Consider the following 18,765-nt stretch of genomic DNA (forward strand, 5'->3'; position numbering starts at 1 on the left):
TGCATGACCAACAAGAGAGTCATACACCACTTGTCTAGCCTCTCACAAATGGCATGGCAGAACGGAAAAAGAGAAGAGACAGAAAGGCAATGACTTGTTTTCTCACTGGATGTGATTCGTAAAAATGAACTACAGCTACATTGAAGTTGAGCTGAAATAAGGTTCCAGGACGACATCATAGCAAAAAATATCTAGTTATAGTGGTAACCATCCAGACCTAGACTCACACTACACCTGGATATGTATGCATATGTCTATACTACCTCAATAACAAACCAAAAACATGAATGGAGAAGCAACTTGCTTCATTTGTACAAACAAACAGAAAATGCACATGCAGGTGCAAAATAACAACATTTCTTAAGTTATTATCCATGGCAAAGCATTAAAACACTAACAAGGATGATTTGTCTTGGAATTGGTCTTCCGTGTCCATCAACTTGCCCATTCATGTATGCCTTTCCTTCTTTCCAGGCAGCAATAGTGTGTGTTTCAAGCTCTTCTTCTGTTAAATTTGATCCATGATTTCCAAGCTGCATAACAAAATGAGTATGCATTCAGAGAAATACACCGAAATATATATCATATATCAGACTAATACTTAGTTTAATTAAGAAACTTTCCTAGCACAAAAAACACTTGATTAAGAATCATGAACATACCTCTCTCAGAATCAAAATAAAATCCGAAGCACTAATAACTCCAACAAATTTCCCCTTGCTGAAGTCCCAAAGCGGAGCAACAGGGATACCCTGAAAACGGCTCGACTCAGAAAAAGATATGTATACAGCTCTTTATCAGCAACAATCAAATAGGCATGAACATTACTAAGAATGCAAGTAATGTCCATGGAGAAATCTAGATACATCTACAGCTAGAAAAAGGCTCTAAGAAGCAATGATTAGCAAAGGAAAAGTACAGACACACTCTATCTTTTGGAACATGTATCTTAACCAACAAAAAGATCAGGAACGCACAGATATCCCAAAAATAATAACTAAACTCTAGCCTGTGGATGAACTAAACAGATACCTGCTCAGCCAGAATATGAAATGCTTGTTTTACAGGCAAATCAACAGCCAAGGCAACAACCTGCGGAGCAGATCTGTCTAAATTAGCAAACTGGAAGTAACATGCAGAGAAACGTGTATATCATGGAGGAGGGCCAATGGGAATGCATCCAAACCTTGCCTGACTCAGGTAGTAACTCATAAGCCGTATGTGCTGCCAAGAATGCAGAGATTTGACTGCGGGCAGCCTGTACATCCTCTTCTGAAATCCTAGGCATTACTTGATTTAATATAACAGCAGAAAGTTGCTGCTGGTATTGCAAAAAGGTATCAAAATCCGCTTACATGAGAAAGTAAAAGGAAGTAATAAATGAATAAATAAATAAATAGATGTAGTACGTACTGAGCATGTGTTAAGAACTAAAATGAAAGCACCAAAACAGAAAATACTACAGTGCTTGCAATGCCCATCTAATCTCTGACGAGTTAAATTGATATTATAAAAAAAACCAAATCATTAGAGTCCATTTGACATTGCGATTGGAATTGCATTTGACTGCAAACTTATGCCAAACTAGGCCAAATTATCAACATCCATCTCAAAACTAGGCTAAAGAAGGAAAATACTTCAGGAAAATGTTATGCATAAATCTATACCATGACACTGTTATCCACTCTCATGTTATTAAGAACCTCTGAATGAGGTTGTACCTGAGGAATGACCTCTGCAGGTACAGGCCTAGTGTCGAAAGTATTAACCATTCCATATTCGCTGCTCCTATAAGGTTGTTGTTCATCATGTCGCCATTCACCATCGACAAGAAACTTGTACTATATGTAAGAACCAACACAAACAATCAAATAAAGTACAAAGAAAGGTCAGGGCTAAAAGATTTGAAATCACATGCTCTATAAGTCGACAATAAAGTCACCCAAAACTAAATATCCACTCATTTCAACTAATAAAAGTGACACAGCAATTATATAAGAGCACTGAACATATTAAAAAGATATGTTACTCAGATTCAAGTGTAAGAGTCAACACGGGTACATTTCCAAAATTTGTATGTTCAATTTCAATGGAGCAAACTTGGAGAGTTATATACCCATAAGTATATTAAAAAATGCGTCAAATATAGGTGTCAGATACCAATAAATCAAGAAAAATGACAGTCGCAGCAACAATGTTAGAAATTACAAAAGTTTCTAAAAGTTTGAATTTCCAATTCCTATAGAGCAAACTAACCACCAACCTCGTGAGAACCATGTGGCACGGCACAAACGGCTTTAAATACATTGGGGCAACCTTCAACCTGTGACATTCCCACGAGCTCAGTCCACCTTCAATTTCAAACGATAATACATTAATCCAATTGCTAATCATACGCCTAAATATCATATCAATAGCATGTTTAAGAAAAAGAGAAATAGATTATTTAAAGTATCACCCATTGAAAGAGCCGGAAACAGAGACACTTCTTCCACCATATGGCCATGTAAATTGAATTGGAAACAACACCATGCCGGCCGTGGAAACTCTGCCGCCATCCCTCGCCCGATTCATATCGGAAGCAAACATTTGGCAGCCGCCTTTTTAATTGAATTAATCCTTTGAACAACCAAAAGGGGGGAAAGAATTTTTTCAGTAATCAACTCCCTTTTTTAAGACAATTTTTATCTTCTTCAATCACTGCAAATAAAGAAGAAGAAAAAAGCTCAATAAAGCAACAATAATAACACCGAAGACTTACCTTTAACTTGATTGCACGGACAACCTGGATTTTTTACGAAACAGAAAGTGAGAATTGGAACTCAACAAACAATGGAGGCAAAAGGGTCGAATTTTGTTTTGGGGGGGAACTGTTTAATTGAGGATGAGAAAAATAAAAATCCAAATCTGAAAAGGGATTGCCAAAGTAAAAAATAAATAAAAGTTCGAATTTTTCCTGAATTTATTGAATGTGGGTGAAAAGATCGAGATTGGGGTTCTTGCGATATGGAATCTGCTTTTCTTAATAAAAATAATCTTTTATTATTAATAATAATAATAATTTTGCAAACCCTAAGGAAGAACAGATGAAAGCTTTGAAAGGGACATTGTCTTCGGGTAAAATATAAGGAGATTTTGATGCTGAAAGTGAAAGGGGATTTATATATATGTAATATATTCATTATTTTTCTTTGTTTTACCATCTGTTATTCCATAAGCATATTATAAAAATTAGGATAAACTCATATTTAGTATCTCAACTATTATTTTTGTTTCGTTTTGATCAATTAATTATTATTTTTCAAAACAATGCATAACGTTATGTTTTAATTTCATTTTGATCATTCGCCGTTAAAAAAATTAACATATCTGTTGATGTGGTATTTTTTAAGCTTCTTCAATGATGACATGATAATATCTTATGGCAATACATCAACATCACTATTAAATTTTTAACAATTGGTGGTCAAAATGAAATTAAAATGTAATGTTAGATATGATTTTGAAAAAAAATTAGTTAGATTATCAAAATAAAACAAAAATGATAGTTGGAGTACTAAATGTATTATTTAATCTAAAAATTATCTTTTAGTTTTTTTCTTTCACAATTAAAATTTAATTTTATCTAACATTCTAAAGTATGATCATTTAATTATTCATATGATACGATATAGTATTAATGAAGTTTACGATAATAATTATTGTTTGATTTAATTTTGTTTAATTAATTATTAATAATGTAAAATAATATAAATATATAAAATTAAGTATATTTTAATGTTTAATATTGTTTAGAGTAAATTCTATTTGATGATCCCTTTATTTTCAATTTGTCTTATTTTGATCATCGATTTTAAAAAAGTTATATTTTGATTCCTTTTATTTTCAATATTCTTATTTTGGTCACTCGATCTTCAACTCTTGTTGGTTTATTGACCCTTAAATCCGATCAAAATATCCATCACCACTAGGGTGCTTAATGAGTCAAGCAGCTCGTAAGTTGTTCGAACTTGACTTAATCAAAAAGTGGTCAATATTTAATTCAGGTTGACTCGACTCGAGACCTTAACGAGTGGAATTGAACAAGATCCAACTCGACTCAATAAGTTCGCTAGCAATTCATTATTTTTTTTATAATTTTTTAATTGTTAGCTTAATAAATTATTTCATTAAAAGTAAAAATTCTCATTAATAATTACTAATTTACAAATAGATAATAAAAAAGATGCTAAATTGCTTATTAATAATTACCACTAATTTTATTAAATTTTCTAATAAAGAATAAGAAATGTAATGAATTATTAATTTAATTATTAATTTACTAATTATTAATAATTAATTTACTATATTTTATATCTATTAAAAGACAAGATAAAAAATTCTGATGAGCTTAACGAATAACAAGTCGAGTTGGACAATAATTTTTTTTAACGAGCACAAACCGAGAACTGCTCAACCTACAATAGACATCATTATCACCACTCGTATTATTATTACATGTGTTGAGAATGTAATTATAAAAGATCATTGTATTTAAGTAAGAGTTCAAGGAAAGATCGAGCCGCGACCTATCCATGTACAAGTTTAAAATGTAAAGTTAAATGTCATTTTAAACATTTATGTTCTTCGAATTCACAAACTTTTAAAACAATAAATCAAAGTTTATCATTAGTATACGTAAGAAATGGATTTAGTCTATATACTTTAATTTAATTAATTCTAATTATTATTCTTTTAAAAATTTCAATACGAAGATATAATCAAATAAAAGAATAAAAAATAAATCTATAATTTACGTACAATATGTAAACTAATAACTGATTTTGACTCAATAGATTTCAAAATAAAATTAATTAGACTAAATCTAAAAATAAATCTATAATTCAAAATTCAGAAAGTGTAGAAATTAAAATTTGACAAAATAAAACTAATTAAACTAAAGCTAAAAGTTTTACACAATAGAAGGACTAATAGAAGAATTTGGAGAAAAACACTAAGAACTAGGGACGACCATTTCACACATATCCGACAGGTTGTAACCAGACTTGATTTGATCGTGACGGTTTCTTTATTTTAAAGTTTTGGGTTAAAGTTTGAATCAAATTTTTTTTAAGGATGAGATTGAGTATGAATCAAATTTAGGGTGAAAAAACTCGAGTTGAATGTAAATTTTGACCTAAAAAAGAATTATATATATAAGTTAGATCACATCAGGTAGAATAAAAAAACTTGACACTAATAGATATTTATTTTACATAATAAAAACGAATTACATATAAGTTGGGTCGAATCAAGTCGAATGTATATTTATCTAAAATTAAAGTCACGTTTGAGTTAACTGAGATCTTTTTTTATTTGATCGAATTAAATATAAATGAGGATATTTAATTTTTAAATCAAATTTGAATAATAAAAAAATTTGATCTAACCCAATTATGGCCATCCTACTAAGAACCTAAAAGAAAGAGTTGCTTCATGTGGGAGGAAAAAACAAAAAAGATTCCCGTTTGTCCACAAAATGTGCAACCGCAAGAAAAATGCCCATAAACGTTGTCGTTTTGTACCGGTTACAAACAGTCCCACGTTTTCCACGCGCCATCAACGGAATTTATTTACACCTGAGAAAAGGAAACAAAAAGAGCGAAGCCCATTTAATATTATTAAAAAGATAAAACATTTTGTATATCTATTTATTAATCAATTAATTTAAATAAACTATTATAGAAATTCATTATAATAATTTCAACTACTTTACTTTAAATATCAATATTCAAAGATTTGATTTTTACATATAATTTATAATACAAATATTTTAAACTTTGTAAGCTTTTTTATTTTTTTAATAAATATTTTTTTTTTAATTTCTTCAGACGTAAGTGTGAACAAATTTGCTGGAAATAAAGAAAGGGACCACAAAACGAACTCGGCACCGCGTCGCGGGAACGAGTCAATCATGCGTCGGCGCCATTCGTCGATCACTACAATCTTCGTCATCTGACCATCAACATTTCTCTGACTGTGAGTTAAAAGAAGGGGGGAAAAGCAAGAAAAATGAGAAAAATATAAATTAACGATTTTTGTCAAATCGATTGATATTAAAATGGATTGCTTATGCAATATTTTTCTTGTCTTTTAATTTGATAGGATTCCCTTCGATTTCGAGACATTTTCTTTGTGGGGTTTCTAGTATTTTTTTTGATATTTTGTTTCATTTTCATTTATATTTTTAAATTTTGGTAATGTTGAACTTTGAGGGGTTAAGGTTTTGCGAGGTTAGGGTTAGGGTTTTTGGAGGGGTGGTGGGTTTGGAGATGGATGAAATTCAGAGCTTGAAGAAGGAGAAGCTTACTTTCACGATTATGAAGACGACAATATTAACCTTGATACCGCCTTCTCTTACATTGTAAGGCTCTGTTTATTGTTATGTATTTTTTTGAAGAAAAATCCAATTATTTCTACTACTGCTTTCTCTTTCTGAAATTTGGAATTGTGCTCTAGTTAATGACATTTGAGTTTTGGGTAGGAATTAGGTTGAATTCCGAGTTCCAATATGCATTTATGATATGTAGGCAATGCAATTCTATTAAGCATAATAAGCAATGAACTTATCAGGATAAGTTGTGGCTCTGAGGCTTTAGGTTTGAGTTTATTTGTGGTATGTGAACATTGATTCACTAATAGTCTAATACAATTTGTTGGTATAGAAATGATGAAGAGTGATGATGGCGAATGTTGATAAATGAGATGATATTTTAACTTCCTTTGCATACTTGGTGGTTATCTAGATTAATTTTTCATCAGTAGGAATGTTAAAAACAACTAAAAGAGTAGATTTTTAATGTCTTCCTGCAGTTTTTATAGCTAGTAATGCAATGTGACAGTATTGATAATGATAAACTAGATACACCATTTTCATATCATTTTCTAACTTATTAAAAGTTTGTGGTCGTGTCACTTTACTACTAATAATTTATTGACATATTGTTTGAGAAAGACGAGACATAGAAAAGAAAGTAAATGATAAGCTGAACTTCATAAAACACTTGTCTTGTCTCTCGGTAGAAATATGCCTGTATGATCTCCGAAATTTCCTCAACATTTTGGAATTTTTTATGTTGATACTGTTTGCCAAATGCCCAATTAAATTTGATTAGCTTTATTTGTTTTCTTAACTTATTTGATCTAAATTTCTATTTGAAATATTGAACTACGATTAGCTCATATGTTCCTGAAAAGAATGAACTTCAAGATGCTTATAACAGTTGGCTTGTTGAGTCTGCTATAGCTTTACTTCAATCTGGTCTATATTGCAGTTTTAATTTACATAAACTTTCAAAATTCTCTGTGTTATTCTGATAGTAATATGGGATTTTATTTCTTAAAGGATGAGAAGATCAAAAATGTTTTGGGCCATTTTCAAAAAGATTTTGAAGGTGGAGTTTCTGCAGAAAATTTGGGTAAGTGGTTGATCGCTGTTTTAACAAATTTGCAGTTATATCACAAACTTAATGTTTTCCATTGAAGACGATGATTTGGACTTATTTTTTTTTCAGGGGCAAAATTTGGTGGATATGGGTCATTTTTACCTACCTATGAACATTCTCCTCCAAGATTATCATGTCCGAAGATACCACAAAAAAACACCGGCATCAACCAACAATTTTTCTATGGAAGTATATGGACGATATCCTTGCTATAGTTTGTTAATTTCTTTGGAATATGTCCATAGCTGTTGCTTTGACAACTTAATGAAATTCTAGTTTACTTGAGTGCTGTGGATTGTATTACCATACAGGATGCATCTCAGAATTTGAAAGCTCCTCCAAATGCACTCCCAACTGGGAGAGCAAGGAACATTTCCTGCCCAAGTGCCAATATTGCAGCTAATCACGATTCACATTTGACTTCTGCTCAAGTTGTTGAGAAGTCTGCCTTGAAGGATGAGAGTTTTAACAGAGCAAGGATTCCAAGTGATCAGAAGACATTGAAGGTTCGAATTAAAATGCGGTCTGAAAAAAAAGCACAAAAACTTGCTGCAATCTATAGCGGTCTTGGGCTTGATTTTTCTCCATCTTTGTCATTGGGTGACAGTCCTGATGAATGTGGAGGAACATTAATGGTATCTCAAGAAACCACCAGCAAATCACCCACTAGAATTCTCCAGGTAGAGGTTTCTTTTGGTTCTTTTCAGGTCTGCTTATGAACTAAAGAAGTATGCATTGATATTTTCTGCCTTTAAACAGGTTATGACTTCCAATCATGTCCCTGGTGGTATGCTCATATCTCCTCTTCATGACAGTCTGCTATGCTTATCAAGAAAGGAAAATCTTCAATGTTAATAGATGATTCTGTTTTGGGTAATAGAAAACAATTACATGAGAAGAAACCAAAATTTTTAATCAGGAAAAGTGAAGAGCTGGTGGAATCAAAGCATAGAAATCACATGTATGTTGAGAGTGGGAAGACATTGCTCATAAAAAAGAAGCAAGAGACTAAGATTGCAGGGGGGGAGTCATTGCCCAATGACTTGAAACACACATCTCCATCTAGCCCTTTGAATATTGCTATGGAGGCCACCGCCAGGGTCTGTGATGTCTCTGCAGAAGCTAATCAGAATGCATTGAGGGGTGGATTGTTTTCTTCTGACTCTGGAAAGGAGGATTCTTTGGAGTCGATATCTGGAAGAAGCAGACCGAGTGGCAAGAAAAAGAAGCGGGATAAGAGGAGTAGTTTGGATGAAAAGGGTTGGGAACAAAGTGTAGATAATTCCAATAAAAATGCTTCACTCGACCTAGGGGACAATTTTGGAAGCAAATGCTACCAGAAGTCTGCTCCTTTAAAACTTGAGGAAGATTCAAAAACAAAGGTTGGTCAGATAGCCATATTTCATGTACAAAATAAAATAAGTATTCCCTCCAAGAAGGAAAAGACGCTCGAGGGCAAGAAGTCAAAAGATAGCAAAAATACTGGAGAAGTTGCTGATTCGATGAAGGAAAGCTTGAGACCTGATGTGGGTTTGACCCTTAAAGATACCACTAGTTCTAATCAAGGTTTTTCTTCAGATAAAGATAAGATTTGGAAATTGAAGTTACAGGAGGATATTAATAAGGTTCAAGGTAATGGTAGAGATGCACTGGAAACAAATTCCGAACAGAAATGGGGCCAAATGGGGTCAACAATGAGGCATTTTCAGAATAGGCTAAAAGGTTATGATCCAATGGATTTTGAGATGGAGCACGATGGCTATTTGGATAAGTTGAAGGTAAAAGTTAGTGGTAGAACAGTTGATAACCACCTGTCTGGAGTGGCTGCTCCAGATGTGGTTCCTCACCTCTATGATAGGAGGCTTCCCTCTCAGATGGCTGCACCAGCTGCACCTGCTCCTGTAGTCATAGAAGAAAATTGGGTTCTGTGTGATCGTTGTCACAAGTGGCGACTTTTGCCTTTTGATACTAGACCAGAACAACTCCCTGAGAAGTGGTTGTGTAGCATGCTTAACTGGCTGTAAGTTATTTAGATTAGTATCTAATAAATTTTTTGTTGAATATATCTCTCTTTGTTTGAGTGCACACAATGATAGGTATATGTATATATGCATTGTCCACCGTGTGTAAACATATGCATTTATATTTTTCTTTTGCTGATTTCTTTGTTGAAATCATTGTATAGGCCAAGAATGAATCAGTGTGACATTAGTGAGGATGAGACAACAAAAGCTCTCAATGCATTGTACCAGGCTTCAGTTGCTGGGAATCAAATAACCCACAAAATCATGCAAATGGAAGTATGCCATTTATTACTTCAGCTCAGTCTCAGCATCTTGATCAGAACAACTCTAGTTTCAATTCTCAGGCTTTATCTATTCAAGTAAAGAAGAACAATGGTCTTAAGGAAGTGCAGAAAGTGGGTAGCTGTGGCCTGAATCAGATGTCAAACTCTAAAAAACAACAACAGTGGGAATCTTTGAAAAGCAAGAGCCTAAATGACATGACTCAGGCCCCTGTGAACCAATTGTCATGAAGAAATCCTCCTTTGAAAAGAAAGAAAGGCTTATAGCCGGAGGTATTTAGTTGATATTACAGCCTGAAATTCAGTAGCAGTTGGACTTTTATATTGAGATTATTGTTATTCATTTTGAGCATTGTTTGAGTGTAGGTGAGACCAAGAAAACAAAGATGAAAAACAAGAGGGAATCTGGTCCTTATGCATATGAAGGTTCAAAGAAAAGCAAAGTAGAAGTAGAATACACTAACGAGAAACATCACAGTTCTAACTTAGATCACAGAAGGGTGGGCCTTAGTTCAAGAACTAGCTTGCCAACTCAAGCAAACGGAAGAAGCATGAAGAATTGTAATGGGGGCTCTAATTCTGGGGATGTAAAGCATGATATTAAAGAAAAATCAGTAGCTTCCGTGAAGAAACTTGTGGATCAAACTCTGGCGTCATCAGATGGTGGGTCATTAGACATGAAAATATGTGATAAAAGGGCTACTGTGAAGAAAAGGAAACCGGATGACTGGCAGGACAGTCAAAATGGGAATGAGTTGTGCATGAAGGATGAAAGTAGTGAGAGTGGTTTTAGGAATGAAAAGAAGTTACGGTTTTCTAAGATTGAAGGGAAGCAGTTCAATAGAAATGATGGTGACAGTACAACAAACAGGAAAAGTATGGATCATTTGATTGGTGGCATTGAGGATGTCCACTGTATTGATAGGAACCTGAAATTAAGTAAGCAGAAGAAAAAGTCATCATCTCAAAAAGAATTGGATGGCCTTGATTTGTCGAGAAGGGATTCCGGAACTGGACGAATTTTGATAGCAGCAACTTCTAGTTCTTCAAAGGTTTCCAGTTCTAGTAAAACCAGAGGAAATTTTGAAGAAGCAAGGGGTTCACCAGTTGAATCAGTGTCTTCATCGCCAATGAGGACCTCATATCCAGGAAAACTTGCATCAACTGCTGGTTCAGGGAAGGATGCTGCTAATAGTGGAATTCCTTCAAGTGGCAGTCTTGGAAGATGTTGGAATGGTGAAGGTGATTTTGAGCTTGCTCAATCTGGTGTAGAAATGAAAGAGAAAGTGTCAGTTGATTTTAACCCTGGATACCATAAATTTTCTACCTTGGATTATCGGGATAAAGACTCTGTTTGCAAAATCAGCATTAAAAGTAAACCTTCTTCTAGGTTGAGCCATGTGCTCAATGGTGATTCTCGTTCTGCTGAAAATGCGCAGCATACTGTAGAATGTTCCCATAATGAGGATAGACTGAACAAGGAGTGTGGTAGGAATGCATTATTTTCTCAAATATCTAAGAAGGTTTCTACTTCACAGACAAAAGACAATAAAAAATGTTCTGCTGCAGATAAGATGAAATGTAGCGAGGATGGGAAGAACTATTCTGGAAGGAGGAATCCTTCAGGACAACCATCAAGTGATAGTAGAATGGGGACCCAATAAAAAAAAAGCATGATGAATTCAGTGTAAAATCTGCTGCTCCATGCAGCAAAAAGGGGAACAATACCCCTGAGCAAAATGTGATCCAGGATTTTAGCGGTCAAACTAAAGTAATGCAAGTAGAGGTAAGAAGCGGAATGACAAAATCATCCCTGTGTTCTGGAACTGAAAGTTGGCAAGAGAAAAAGTGTCATCGAACAGTCCCAGAAGCAGAACATGGAGTTGTCTCTGATGAGGTTCCAGTTAATGGTTCTTCCAGCGTCAATGTGTCAAAGGCTCTAAAACAGCCTGGAAAAGCTAGCAGCAAGAATGCTTGCAGTCTTGTGAGAGAAAATTCCTTCAGCCTGACAGTAACAAATGCACTGAATGATGCTAAAGGACTTAGAATTTATGCCGATCGTCTAAAGGTTTCTTTTCAGATTTTGTCCTTATATTGATAAGCTTCTTCCATAAAAAGTTATATAACAGAAATGGTTTTGTTATTCTAACTGTTACTACCATTTCCTTGCCCATTTTCAGAGTTCTGGCTTTGTTTTTGAAAGCAATGAGATTTACTTCCAAGCTGCTCTTAAGTTTCTTGGTGTTGCTGCCCTTCTAGAGACCAGTAATAGTGAGAGCGGTAGACATGGAGACATGAACCAAATGCAAGTGTATAGCATTGCCACTAAACTTTGCGAGTAAGTGAATGTTTCTAAAGTGAAGGGAAACTGTTGTTTCTTGAGCTTGAATATAATTTTTTGGTTTAAATTAACAGTATGAGGGTTGATATATCCCTATATTTTGCTCTATCTTGAAATTCTCAATTTGACAGAATGTGTGCCCAAGAATATGAAAAATGCCAAGAAATGGCTGCTGCTACTTTGGCCTATAAATGCGTGGAGGTAGCGTACATAAGGGTTGTTTTTTGCAAACATTCTTCTAGCAGCAGAGACCTGAAAGAGTTGCAAGCAACTCTACAGATGGTCCCCCAAGGTAAGAAGTCATTGGAGGAATACTTGGATTTTCCCCATGATTTATTGCCAATCCCTTTAGATGGTATGAACCTTCTATATTGTAATGTTTCATTTTAAAATGTGAATTATGTGCAATATAAGTTGTGTCCTCTTTAGGGCAGGAGCTCTGCAACTGTGATTTGTTTATTTGGCAATCAGCAGTGCACGTTGTTTTATGCCATGTAGATATTTCATATTTGGTTTTCCCTTCCTACAGAGCACTCATTGGGCTAGTGCCCCAATTGTAATTGCATATCATGCTTTAAGGAGTCTAACATAAAGTATCCACTGTAAATATATGCTTTTTGTTTTGGTTAAGGTGCGACATCAGTTGAAAATTTTGTTTCTTTCATATTAATTAGTAGTCTCGCTTTCATGATGCAATGCTCAGATTAAATACTTCCCAACATCATTTTAAATGGCCTCTTTCAGGTGAATCTCCATCATCTCCTGTATCAGATGTTGATAATAACTTAAATAATCAAGCAATTGTAGACAAGGCTCCATTAGCCAAGGGAAATGTTTCACATGTTGCTGGAACCCATGCCGTTGTTGCTAGAAACTGCCCGAGTTTCAGACGGCTGCTTGACTTTGTAAGTTATTTCTGTCTGAAAGTGCTAATCTTCCCCATCACCATCCTCTCTCTTTCTCTCGCTCTATTACGCAGTGATTATGCCTATAAATATTCTTTTCCACTTGAATGTTCCTTCATAGTTGAAGACCATTATATGGACTTATAAAGTAGTTATGAGGTGGTTGAAGATGGATATGTGTTAATTTGGTGGAAATAAGATGATAATCTGAATCCTATCAAAAAAAAAAAGATGATAATCTGAATGAAGACTTGTCGAACAGGATAATGACTAATGAGATTACCTAGCAGGCTAGCCCTGGCATACAGTATAGATTTGCATTTTCTGACCAGGGTTCTTTGGTAGTGTAGGTCTTTCTTAACATGCTGGCAGTAGAAATAATTCTTTTTATTGTTTTGCTATATGATTAGAACAGGAAGTCAATGCACTTGTTTTTATGTACCGTCTAATAGATTGGTGTTAACACCCTGGCCAACCTTCTTGTAGATTTAGTGTCAGGCTTATGCTGTTTTTCTGCTTAATTTGAGAGTTTGCCTGTCCTGGAGTTTGGAAAAAAGAAAAAAATAATAAATAAGATCTGAAGTCTGTGCGATGTTTATTTTAAATAAAGCTACAAAATCATTCCGTACTGGTCATAGATAACCACCTGGTATAATCTCATACGAACTTGGTAAGAGTTCTGTCTCTCAATGTCTATGCTAGCTGATTAGGTGGTTCAAGTAGGTTAAATGTGTTAATAAGTTAATGTTCTGCAGACACAGGATGCAAGTTTTGCCATGGAGGCCTCTAGAAAATCCCAAACATGTTTCATAGCTGCTACTTCATCTCTGGAAGATCCACAAAATATAGAGTGGATTGCTTCTGTTAAAAAGGTGATTGATTTCGGCTTTCAAGATGTAGATGAACTTATATCTTTGGTTCAGCAGGCTACGCAGGCCATAAGTCGTTCTGGCTAGGTAGTGCTAGAGATTAAACACCCTGTATATAATTTTTTGTTTTTCTTTTTATAACCCTCCCGATGCGCATTGGAGAAGAAAGGTGAAAAAGATGCCTACATAGACCTGCATTTGGAAACAAACAAAGACACCGGTCGTGAACAAACTATTGCCTCAGTGTACATCTGTATAAAGTGAGATTGATTTGCAAATTTGCAATGTATATTTTTTCTTAGCCTACTCATCAATAAGAGCACATGATGCTCGCAAAGAGGGGAAATTCTAGCTTGTTCAGCTAGAGATTCGGAGTTCTATTTAAGATATCGGTTCTTATCGTACTTTATTTTTCGCTCCATTTTTTCGGGGCCGAGGAAAAGAATATATAGGGAGTTCGGAATTCATTAGGCAATCATTTTCAATAGGTTGAATACTGATTAGTTTTGAGAAATAATCAATTTATCCACTAACAGTTCTCTATTCTGTTTCCAAATTCTCTCTCGGAATTCTATTGGAACCGAAAATTATATTCTTTTGGAAGATGGTTGTGTATTTTAATTGTTGTCTAGCTGAGTTTGATTCAGATAACAGTGCAGGTTTCCAACATAAAGATTTTTCTGGTGCTTGTTTCTCCCTTGTTCTGGCTTGTTTCCATCGCTTGTTAGAACTGCAGGATATCTATGTTACTTGGATTCGAGAGTCGGATACGTTAACATTTCGTATTATATAAGATTTTAATATGTTTGTCTTTGTATCATATTCGGATTATGTAACTAAATGTATTAATCGGATTCGGGGCTTGTGTCATATACCATCATTTCAATACCCTTATCTCAACTACCAAAGCTACAAAATATCCTAATTAACAAAACCCTAAGTGTCAGAATTTGCCAAAAAAAATCATAACTTTAAGCAACAAAGTTGTGACTTGAAACACTAGCAACATTTTCTCAGCAACCAAACAAGAAATTAAATTTAACATTGAAGTAAAGATTAACAAGAAAGCCCGTTCTCTCAAACATGGATCATGTTGCTTCTCATCCTTCAGGAGATTCATCAGCCTGTTTCTTCTCTTTCATTTCATTTTCATAAACAGATATCAATTCATATTCAACAATCTGTAGCCATTTGAAAATGAGAAAAATAAGTCAGAAACAGAGACTTATGTTACTTGGACATGAGTGTGAGTGTCGGACATGTATCGTGTTCGACATGAGTACTTCCAAGTAAAGAAGCGAAACAAGAAACGAACCTCAAGTAACTTCTTTTGGCTCGTATTCTGCAAATAACAAGAAACTGTCTCTCTTTCATGTTTCAAGTAGCATTCAACCTAAATTTTCAACATAAAAAATGCAGAAGATTGATCAGTTCTGGATGGAAAACAGGGATTTAAATGCATCTGAATACATGTCTGCGACCGCACCTTAAGCATGTAATCGTTGTAAGATCCATTTTTGATCCAGTTAGCGGCCTTGGTGGAATAAAATGCAGCAGTAGCTTTAAGCATGGCTTCTTCAAAGTCTCGTTCATAGTATTTCATCGAGCCTTGCCCAACATCTACATAGATACCTACAATGTTCTTCACCAAGGTTTGATCAATGCCTTCTCCTTCCCGCTCCTGATTGATCTAAATTAAAACCAGATACTTTACGACATTTAAGTAGTTGTAAATGCAGCAAGACCGAAAACGCGAATTTTAAGTATAGAAGAAATGCATGCAGAAGCTTGTTCATACCATGGACAATACAACATCTCTGATTTGATTATTGAATTCTCCAAATACCTTGACAAAACAACACATCCATATAACTAAAATTTAGGTTTGTCATTGAATATTGTTGAAGCATTTCATGTTCATAGGGCATTTGCGTTCAATTTTTTATGAGATTTTGTCTCTCGTACTCTTCTGTTTGTGTGCGGAAAGATTCGATCTCATAACCTTAAGTATGACTCGAATCTTCCTACACACAAATGCTCACATTTCACATTTATGTAAACCTTTCGTGACTCTTCATATGATCGAGTGAACGACAAATACGTAGACACCTCAGAAATACAATATCGAATATTATATACAAAAGAATTTAGGACTGACCAGATTATAGAACGATAAAAGAGCAGAGTCTTGGAGAGTAGGAAGCTTCCTTTTAGGAGCAAAGTATCTATCCAAATAGTGAAAGAATCTAACGAGCCATCTGGTCATAACTTTGTGATTTGACCATCTTTTTACTGTCTCTTTCACCAAAGCTTCATCTTCTTTCCCTTGCAGTGATGGCAAAACCTGGCTGTTGATGTAATCTTTGAAAACATCGTTATACTTCTCATATAATACCTCACACATTCCACCAGTAGGGTTAGGATTACACATGTTGTACACAGTTCTAACAATTAGTTAAGGAAACCTACCATTTTTACGATCTGAAAGTATCAACCGAGCAAAGACTCAATCAACTATTGATCAGTAGGATTAGGCTTACACATGTTGTACACAGTTCTAGCAATCAGTTAAGGAAACCTACCATTTTACTATCGGAATGTATCAACTATTAACCGATCGCTAAGACTCAATCGACTATTGACTAGTAGGGTTAGACTTACACATGTTGTACATAGTTCTAGCAATTAGTTAAGGAAGCCTACCATTTTTACGATCCGAATGTATCAACCGAGTTAAGACTCAATCAACTATTGATCAGTAGAGTTAGGCATACACATGTTGTACACAGTTCTTGCAATTAGTTAAGCAGAACCCACCAATTTTTACGATCTGAATGTATCAACTGAACTAAGTCTCGATTGACTATTGATCAAAAGGGTTAGGCTTACAGATGTTGTACACAGTTCAAGCAATCAGTTAAGAAAACCCACCATTTTTTACTATCCGAATATATCAACTGAGCTTAGACTCGATCGACTATTGACGTTAAAATCGAATAAAAGGATACGTGTAGATGTTCATGTACTCTTGGGATGAAAACTTTGGGTCTTGTCGCCTTCTATGATCTGAATCAGTTTGTCGATTCCTTGTTGAATCACTGCCCATCCTTCTTCAACCTCCATCATCATGTGCTGTTGATGTTCTTCGGTGCCTGCCATGGTTTTCAAGGAAATGAGATGGAAGATGGTCTGGAATTTGATAATGTAACAATCGTTGACTGAAAAGACTTTGAATTTTCTTGTCTGCTAAAGCCGTTGAGTGGAAGTTTCTTTCATGATTCCTTTATTTTACCCAAAGCAAACTTCGTCGTCCTCTTGATCAAACTAGTCATCATCAATATATTGGGTAAAAAACACAGGATGTCACATACTATATAAAATTATATTTTTGGTCAACAACCTTTTAATTATTACAAAATAGTCATTAGACTTCTTAAACAGTTACAAAATGATTTCCTACAACGTTAGAATAATAATATTTTTTTATAAGACCATCTTATAATAGTTCGATAAATTTTAATCATCATTTTATAATTTAAAAGATTAATAATATTTTTTAACATTAGAAAGATTATTGACCAAAACATCTCAAAACAATTAAATAAGGGTTTAATATTTTCGTGTCTATTCAAATAATAACCTGACCTTTTAAAACGGTTGAATAAGAGCTTAACATTTTTTTAATAAACTCAAGTAGGCTCTAAAACTTTTCAAAAACATTATTTTAAATACACTTATTTGATGAAATTTAAAATTGTTGAATCCTTATTTAACCGTTTTAAAAGGATAAACACCTATTTTAAAAGACCTTGTTTGAAGATGCATGGGAAAAAATGTTGTTGATATTAAAGGGAGTATATATAAAATAGACTCCTTTAATTGCATGCAAAAATTAATTAAGGCACTGATTTTTTTCCCTTTCGATTTTAAAATTTTATCTTGATTAATCTCGATTGACTTGTATCGTGCATCTAATTTGATAGATGAGTTTCTCAGCAAATATTTTTTTACATATATAAAGTTTTAAACTCGAGAGATGCTTAAACAAAATCTAATTAATTTTAAGATTAATTGACAGTACACGTCATGTTATTCATTGTATAATCAAGAGACAAATTTTGTAATTTAATACTTTTAAAATTTTATTTTTATTTTTATTTTTTAGATATACAAGTATTATATTTCTGAACCGTAATATATCACAATCTTTTAATTAAAGACTGATTTGATTATAATTTTTTATATAATAATACATTTAATAAATAATTTAATATAGGAACTCATTTGATTTTTAGGTATAATTAAAGTAAGGCAAACCAACGTTGTTTCATAGAAAATCACCACGTGGTAAACAAGAATCAACCGTCACTCTGCTATATTAAAGAAACTAGCGCGTGGTCTCCACACATGATTTATCCTCTTTTTCCTTCGTAGCTCTCTTTCTACCCGAATAAATCCCAGAAATAATAACGTTGGACAGTTTTAATATACGGTTAAAAAAAGATGTTATCAGTTTTATTATTGTTTAAATAATAAATCAATAAAAAATGATCGAAAACATTATTAGGCGTAAAAAATGACCGATTTTGTTATTATTAGACATTTTAACCGAATTTTCAAAAGAAATATCAAAAACATTATTAAACGCTAAAAAATAACCGAAATATTACTAGACGTTAAAATATTAAAAAATAATATTTTAAATAAAAATAATAATATTATCAATAATTTTTATCAATTTTATTATTTAAATAATAATAACTGATAATAACTTATTTTAAACTTAAATTAAAGTGTCCGGGTTTTTAAAGACCGTATAGTTTGGGAACAATGATATAGAAGCAAAATAGCAATCTGGGTG

General features: G+C 33.8%; 5 protein-coding genes across 5 annotated transcripts; 3 read left to right on the forward strand and 2 right to left on the reverse strand.

Moving 5' to 3' along the window:
- Positions 1 to 162: 162 nt before the first annotated feature.
- Positions 163 to 18,698, reverse strand: LOC120218445 (sucrose nonfermenting 4-like protein). Its single transcript, XM_039215373.1, has 10 exons — positions 18,688 to 18,698; positions 7,906 to 7,910; positions 2,762 to 2,870; positions 2,459 to 2,623; positions 2,264 to 2,351; positions 1,722 to 1,841; positions 1,187 to 1,321; positions 1,033 to 1,092; positions 663 to 752; positions 163 to 533 (listed from the first exon to the last, which is right to left on the reverse strand). The coding sequence occupies exons 4-10, from the start codon at positions 2,587 to 2,589 to the stop codon at positions 369 to 371; spliced, it is 789 nt and encodes a 262-aa protein (XP_039071304.1). The 5' UTR covers positions 2,590 to 2,623; positions 2,762 to 2,870; positions 7,906 to 7,910; positions 18,688 to 18,698; the 3' UTR covers positions 163 to 368.
- Positions 7,364 to 9,871, forward strand: LOC120218373 (cysteine-tryptophan domain-containing zinc finger protein 7-like). The gene is made up of 5 exons (XM_039215325.1): positions 7,364 to 7,457; positions 7,554 to 7,673; positions 7,761 to 8,191; positions 8,300 to 9,504; positions 9,670 to 9,871. Exons 1-5 carry the CDS (start codon positions 7,364 to 7,366, stop codon positions 9,869 to 9,871), a joined length of 2,052 nt encoding a protein of 683 aa, XP_039071256.1.
- LOC120218443 (cysteine-tryptophan domain-containing zinc finger protein 3-like) lies at positions 10,015 to 11,538 on the forward strand. Its single transcript, XM_039215371.1, has 2 exons — positions 10,015 to 10,062; positions 10,156 to 11,538. Exons 1-2 carry the CDS (start codon positions 10,017 to 10,019, stop codon positions 11,451 to 11,453), a joined length of 1,344 nt encoding a protein of 447 aa, XP_039071302.1. The 5' UTR covers positions 10,015 to 10,016; the 3' UTR covers positions 11,454 to 11,538.
- LOC120218444 (cysteine-tryptophan domain-containing zinc finger protein 3-like) lies at positions 11,455 to 14,459 on the forward strand. Its single transcript, XM_039215372.1, has 5 exons — positions 11,455 to 11,857; positions 11,970 to 12,127; positions 12,262 to 12,422; positions 12,875 to 13,035; positions 13,791 to 14,459. The coding sequence occupies exons 1-5, from the start codon at positions 11,564 to 11,566 to the stop codon at positions 13,989 to 13,991; spliced, it is 975 nt and encodes a 324-aa protein (XP_039071303.1). The 5' UTR covers positions 11,455 to 11,563; the 3' UTR covers positions 13,992 to 14,459.
- LOC120218446 (cullin-1-like) lies at positions 14,804 to 16,938 on the reverse strand. Its single transcript, XM_039215374.1, has 6 exons — positions 16,913 to 16,938; positions 16,063 to 16,348; positions 15,703 to 15,750; positions 15,391 to 15,594; positions 15,220 to 15,297; positions 14,804 to 15,085 (listed from the first exon to the last, which is right to left on the reverse strand). The coding sequence occupies exons 1-6, from the start codon at positions 16,924 to 16,926 to the stop codon at positions 15,005 to 15,007; spliced, it is 711 nt and encodes a 236-aa protein (XP_039071305.1). The 5' UTR covers positions 16,927 to 16,938; the 3' UTR covers positions 14,804 to 15,004.
- Positions 18,699 to 18,765: the final 67 nt, after the last annotated feature.

The sequence above is a fragment of the Hibiscus syriacus genome, unplaced genomic scaffold (assembly GCF_006381635.1).
Source record: "Hibiscus syriacus cultivar Baekdansim isolate YM2019G1 unplaced genomic scaffold, ASM638163v2 tig00110198_pilon, whole genome shotgun sequence".
NCBI classification, from domain to species: Eukaryota; Viridiplantae; Streptophyta; class Magnoliopsida; order Malvales; family Malvaceae; genus Hibiscus; species Hibiscus syriacus.

Excerpts from the sequence above, each read along its gene's own strand:
- LOC120218445 (XM_039215373.1), bottom strand. The coding sequence starts at position 2,589 with ATGTTTGCTTCCGATATGAATCGGGCGAGGGATGGCGGCAGAGTTTCC. Across the intron at positions 2,352-2,458 it reads GTTTCCGGCTCTTTCAATGG|GTGGACTGAGCTCGTGGGAA; the intron begins GTGATACTTTAA and ends TTGAAATTGAAG. Across the intron at positions 534-662 it reads TTATTTTGATTCTGAGAGAG|CTTGGAAATCATGGATCAAA; the intron begins GTATGTTCATGA and ends TTTGTTATGCAG.
- LOC120218373 (XM_039215325.1), top strand. The coding sequence starts at position 7,364 with ATGGGATTTTATTTCTTAAAGGATGAGAAGATCAAAAATGTTTTGGGC. Across the intron at positions 7,458-7,553 it reads AGTTTCTGCAGAAAATTTGG|GGGCAAAATTTGGTGGATAT; the intron begins GTAAGTGGTTGA and ends TTTTTTTTTCAG. Across the intron at positions 8,192-8,299 it reads TTTCTTTTGGTTCTTTTCAG|TCTGCTATGCTTATCAAGAA; the intron begins GTCTGCTTATGA and ends TCTTCATGACAG.
- LOC120218443 (XM_039215371.1), top strand. The coding sequence starts at position 10,017 with ATGAAGAAATCCTCCTTTGAAAAGAAAGAAAGGCTTATAGCCGGAG. Across the intron at positions 10,063-10,155 it reads AGAAAGGCTTATAGCCGGAG|GTGAGACCAAGAAAACAAAG; the intron begins GTATTTAGTTGA and ends GTTTGAGTGTAG.
- LOC120218444 (XM_039215372.1), top strand. The coding sequence starts at position 11,564 with ATGCAAGTAGAGGTAAGAAGCGGAATGACAAAATCATCCCTGTGTTCT. Across the intron at positions 12,423-12,874 it reads TCTACAGATGGTCCCCCAAG|GTGAATCTCCATCATCTCCT; the intron begins GTAAGAAGTCAT and ends GGCCTCTTTCAG. Across the intron at positions 13,036-13,790 it reads TCAGACGGCTGCTTGACTTT|ACACAGGATGCAAGTTTTGC; the intron begins GTAAGTTATTTC and ends AATGTTCTGCAG.
- LOC120218446 (XM_039215374.1), bottom strand. Across the intron at positions 15,751-16,062 it reads TTTTATCGTTCTATAATCTG|GTATTTGGAGAATTCAATAA; the intron begins GTCAGTCCTAAA and ends TGTTTTGTCAAG. Across the intron at positions 15,595-15,702 it reads GAGATGTTGTATTGTCCATG|ATCAATCAGGAGCGGGAAGG; the intron begins GTATGAACAAGC and ends GTTTTAATTTAG.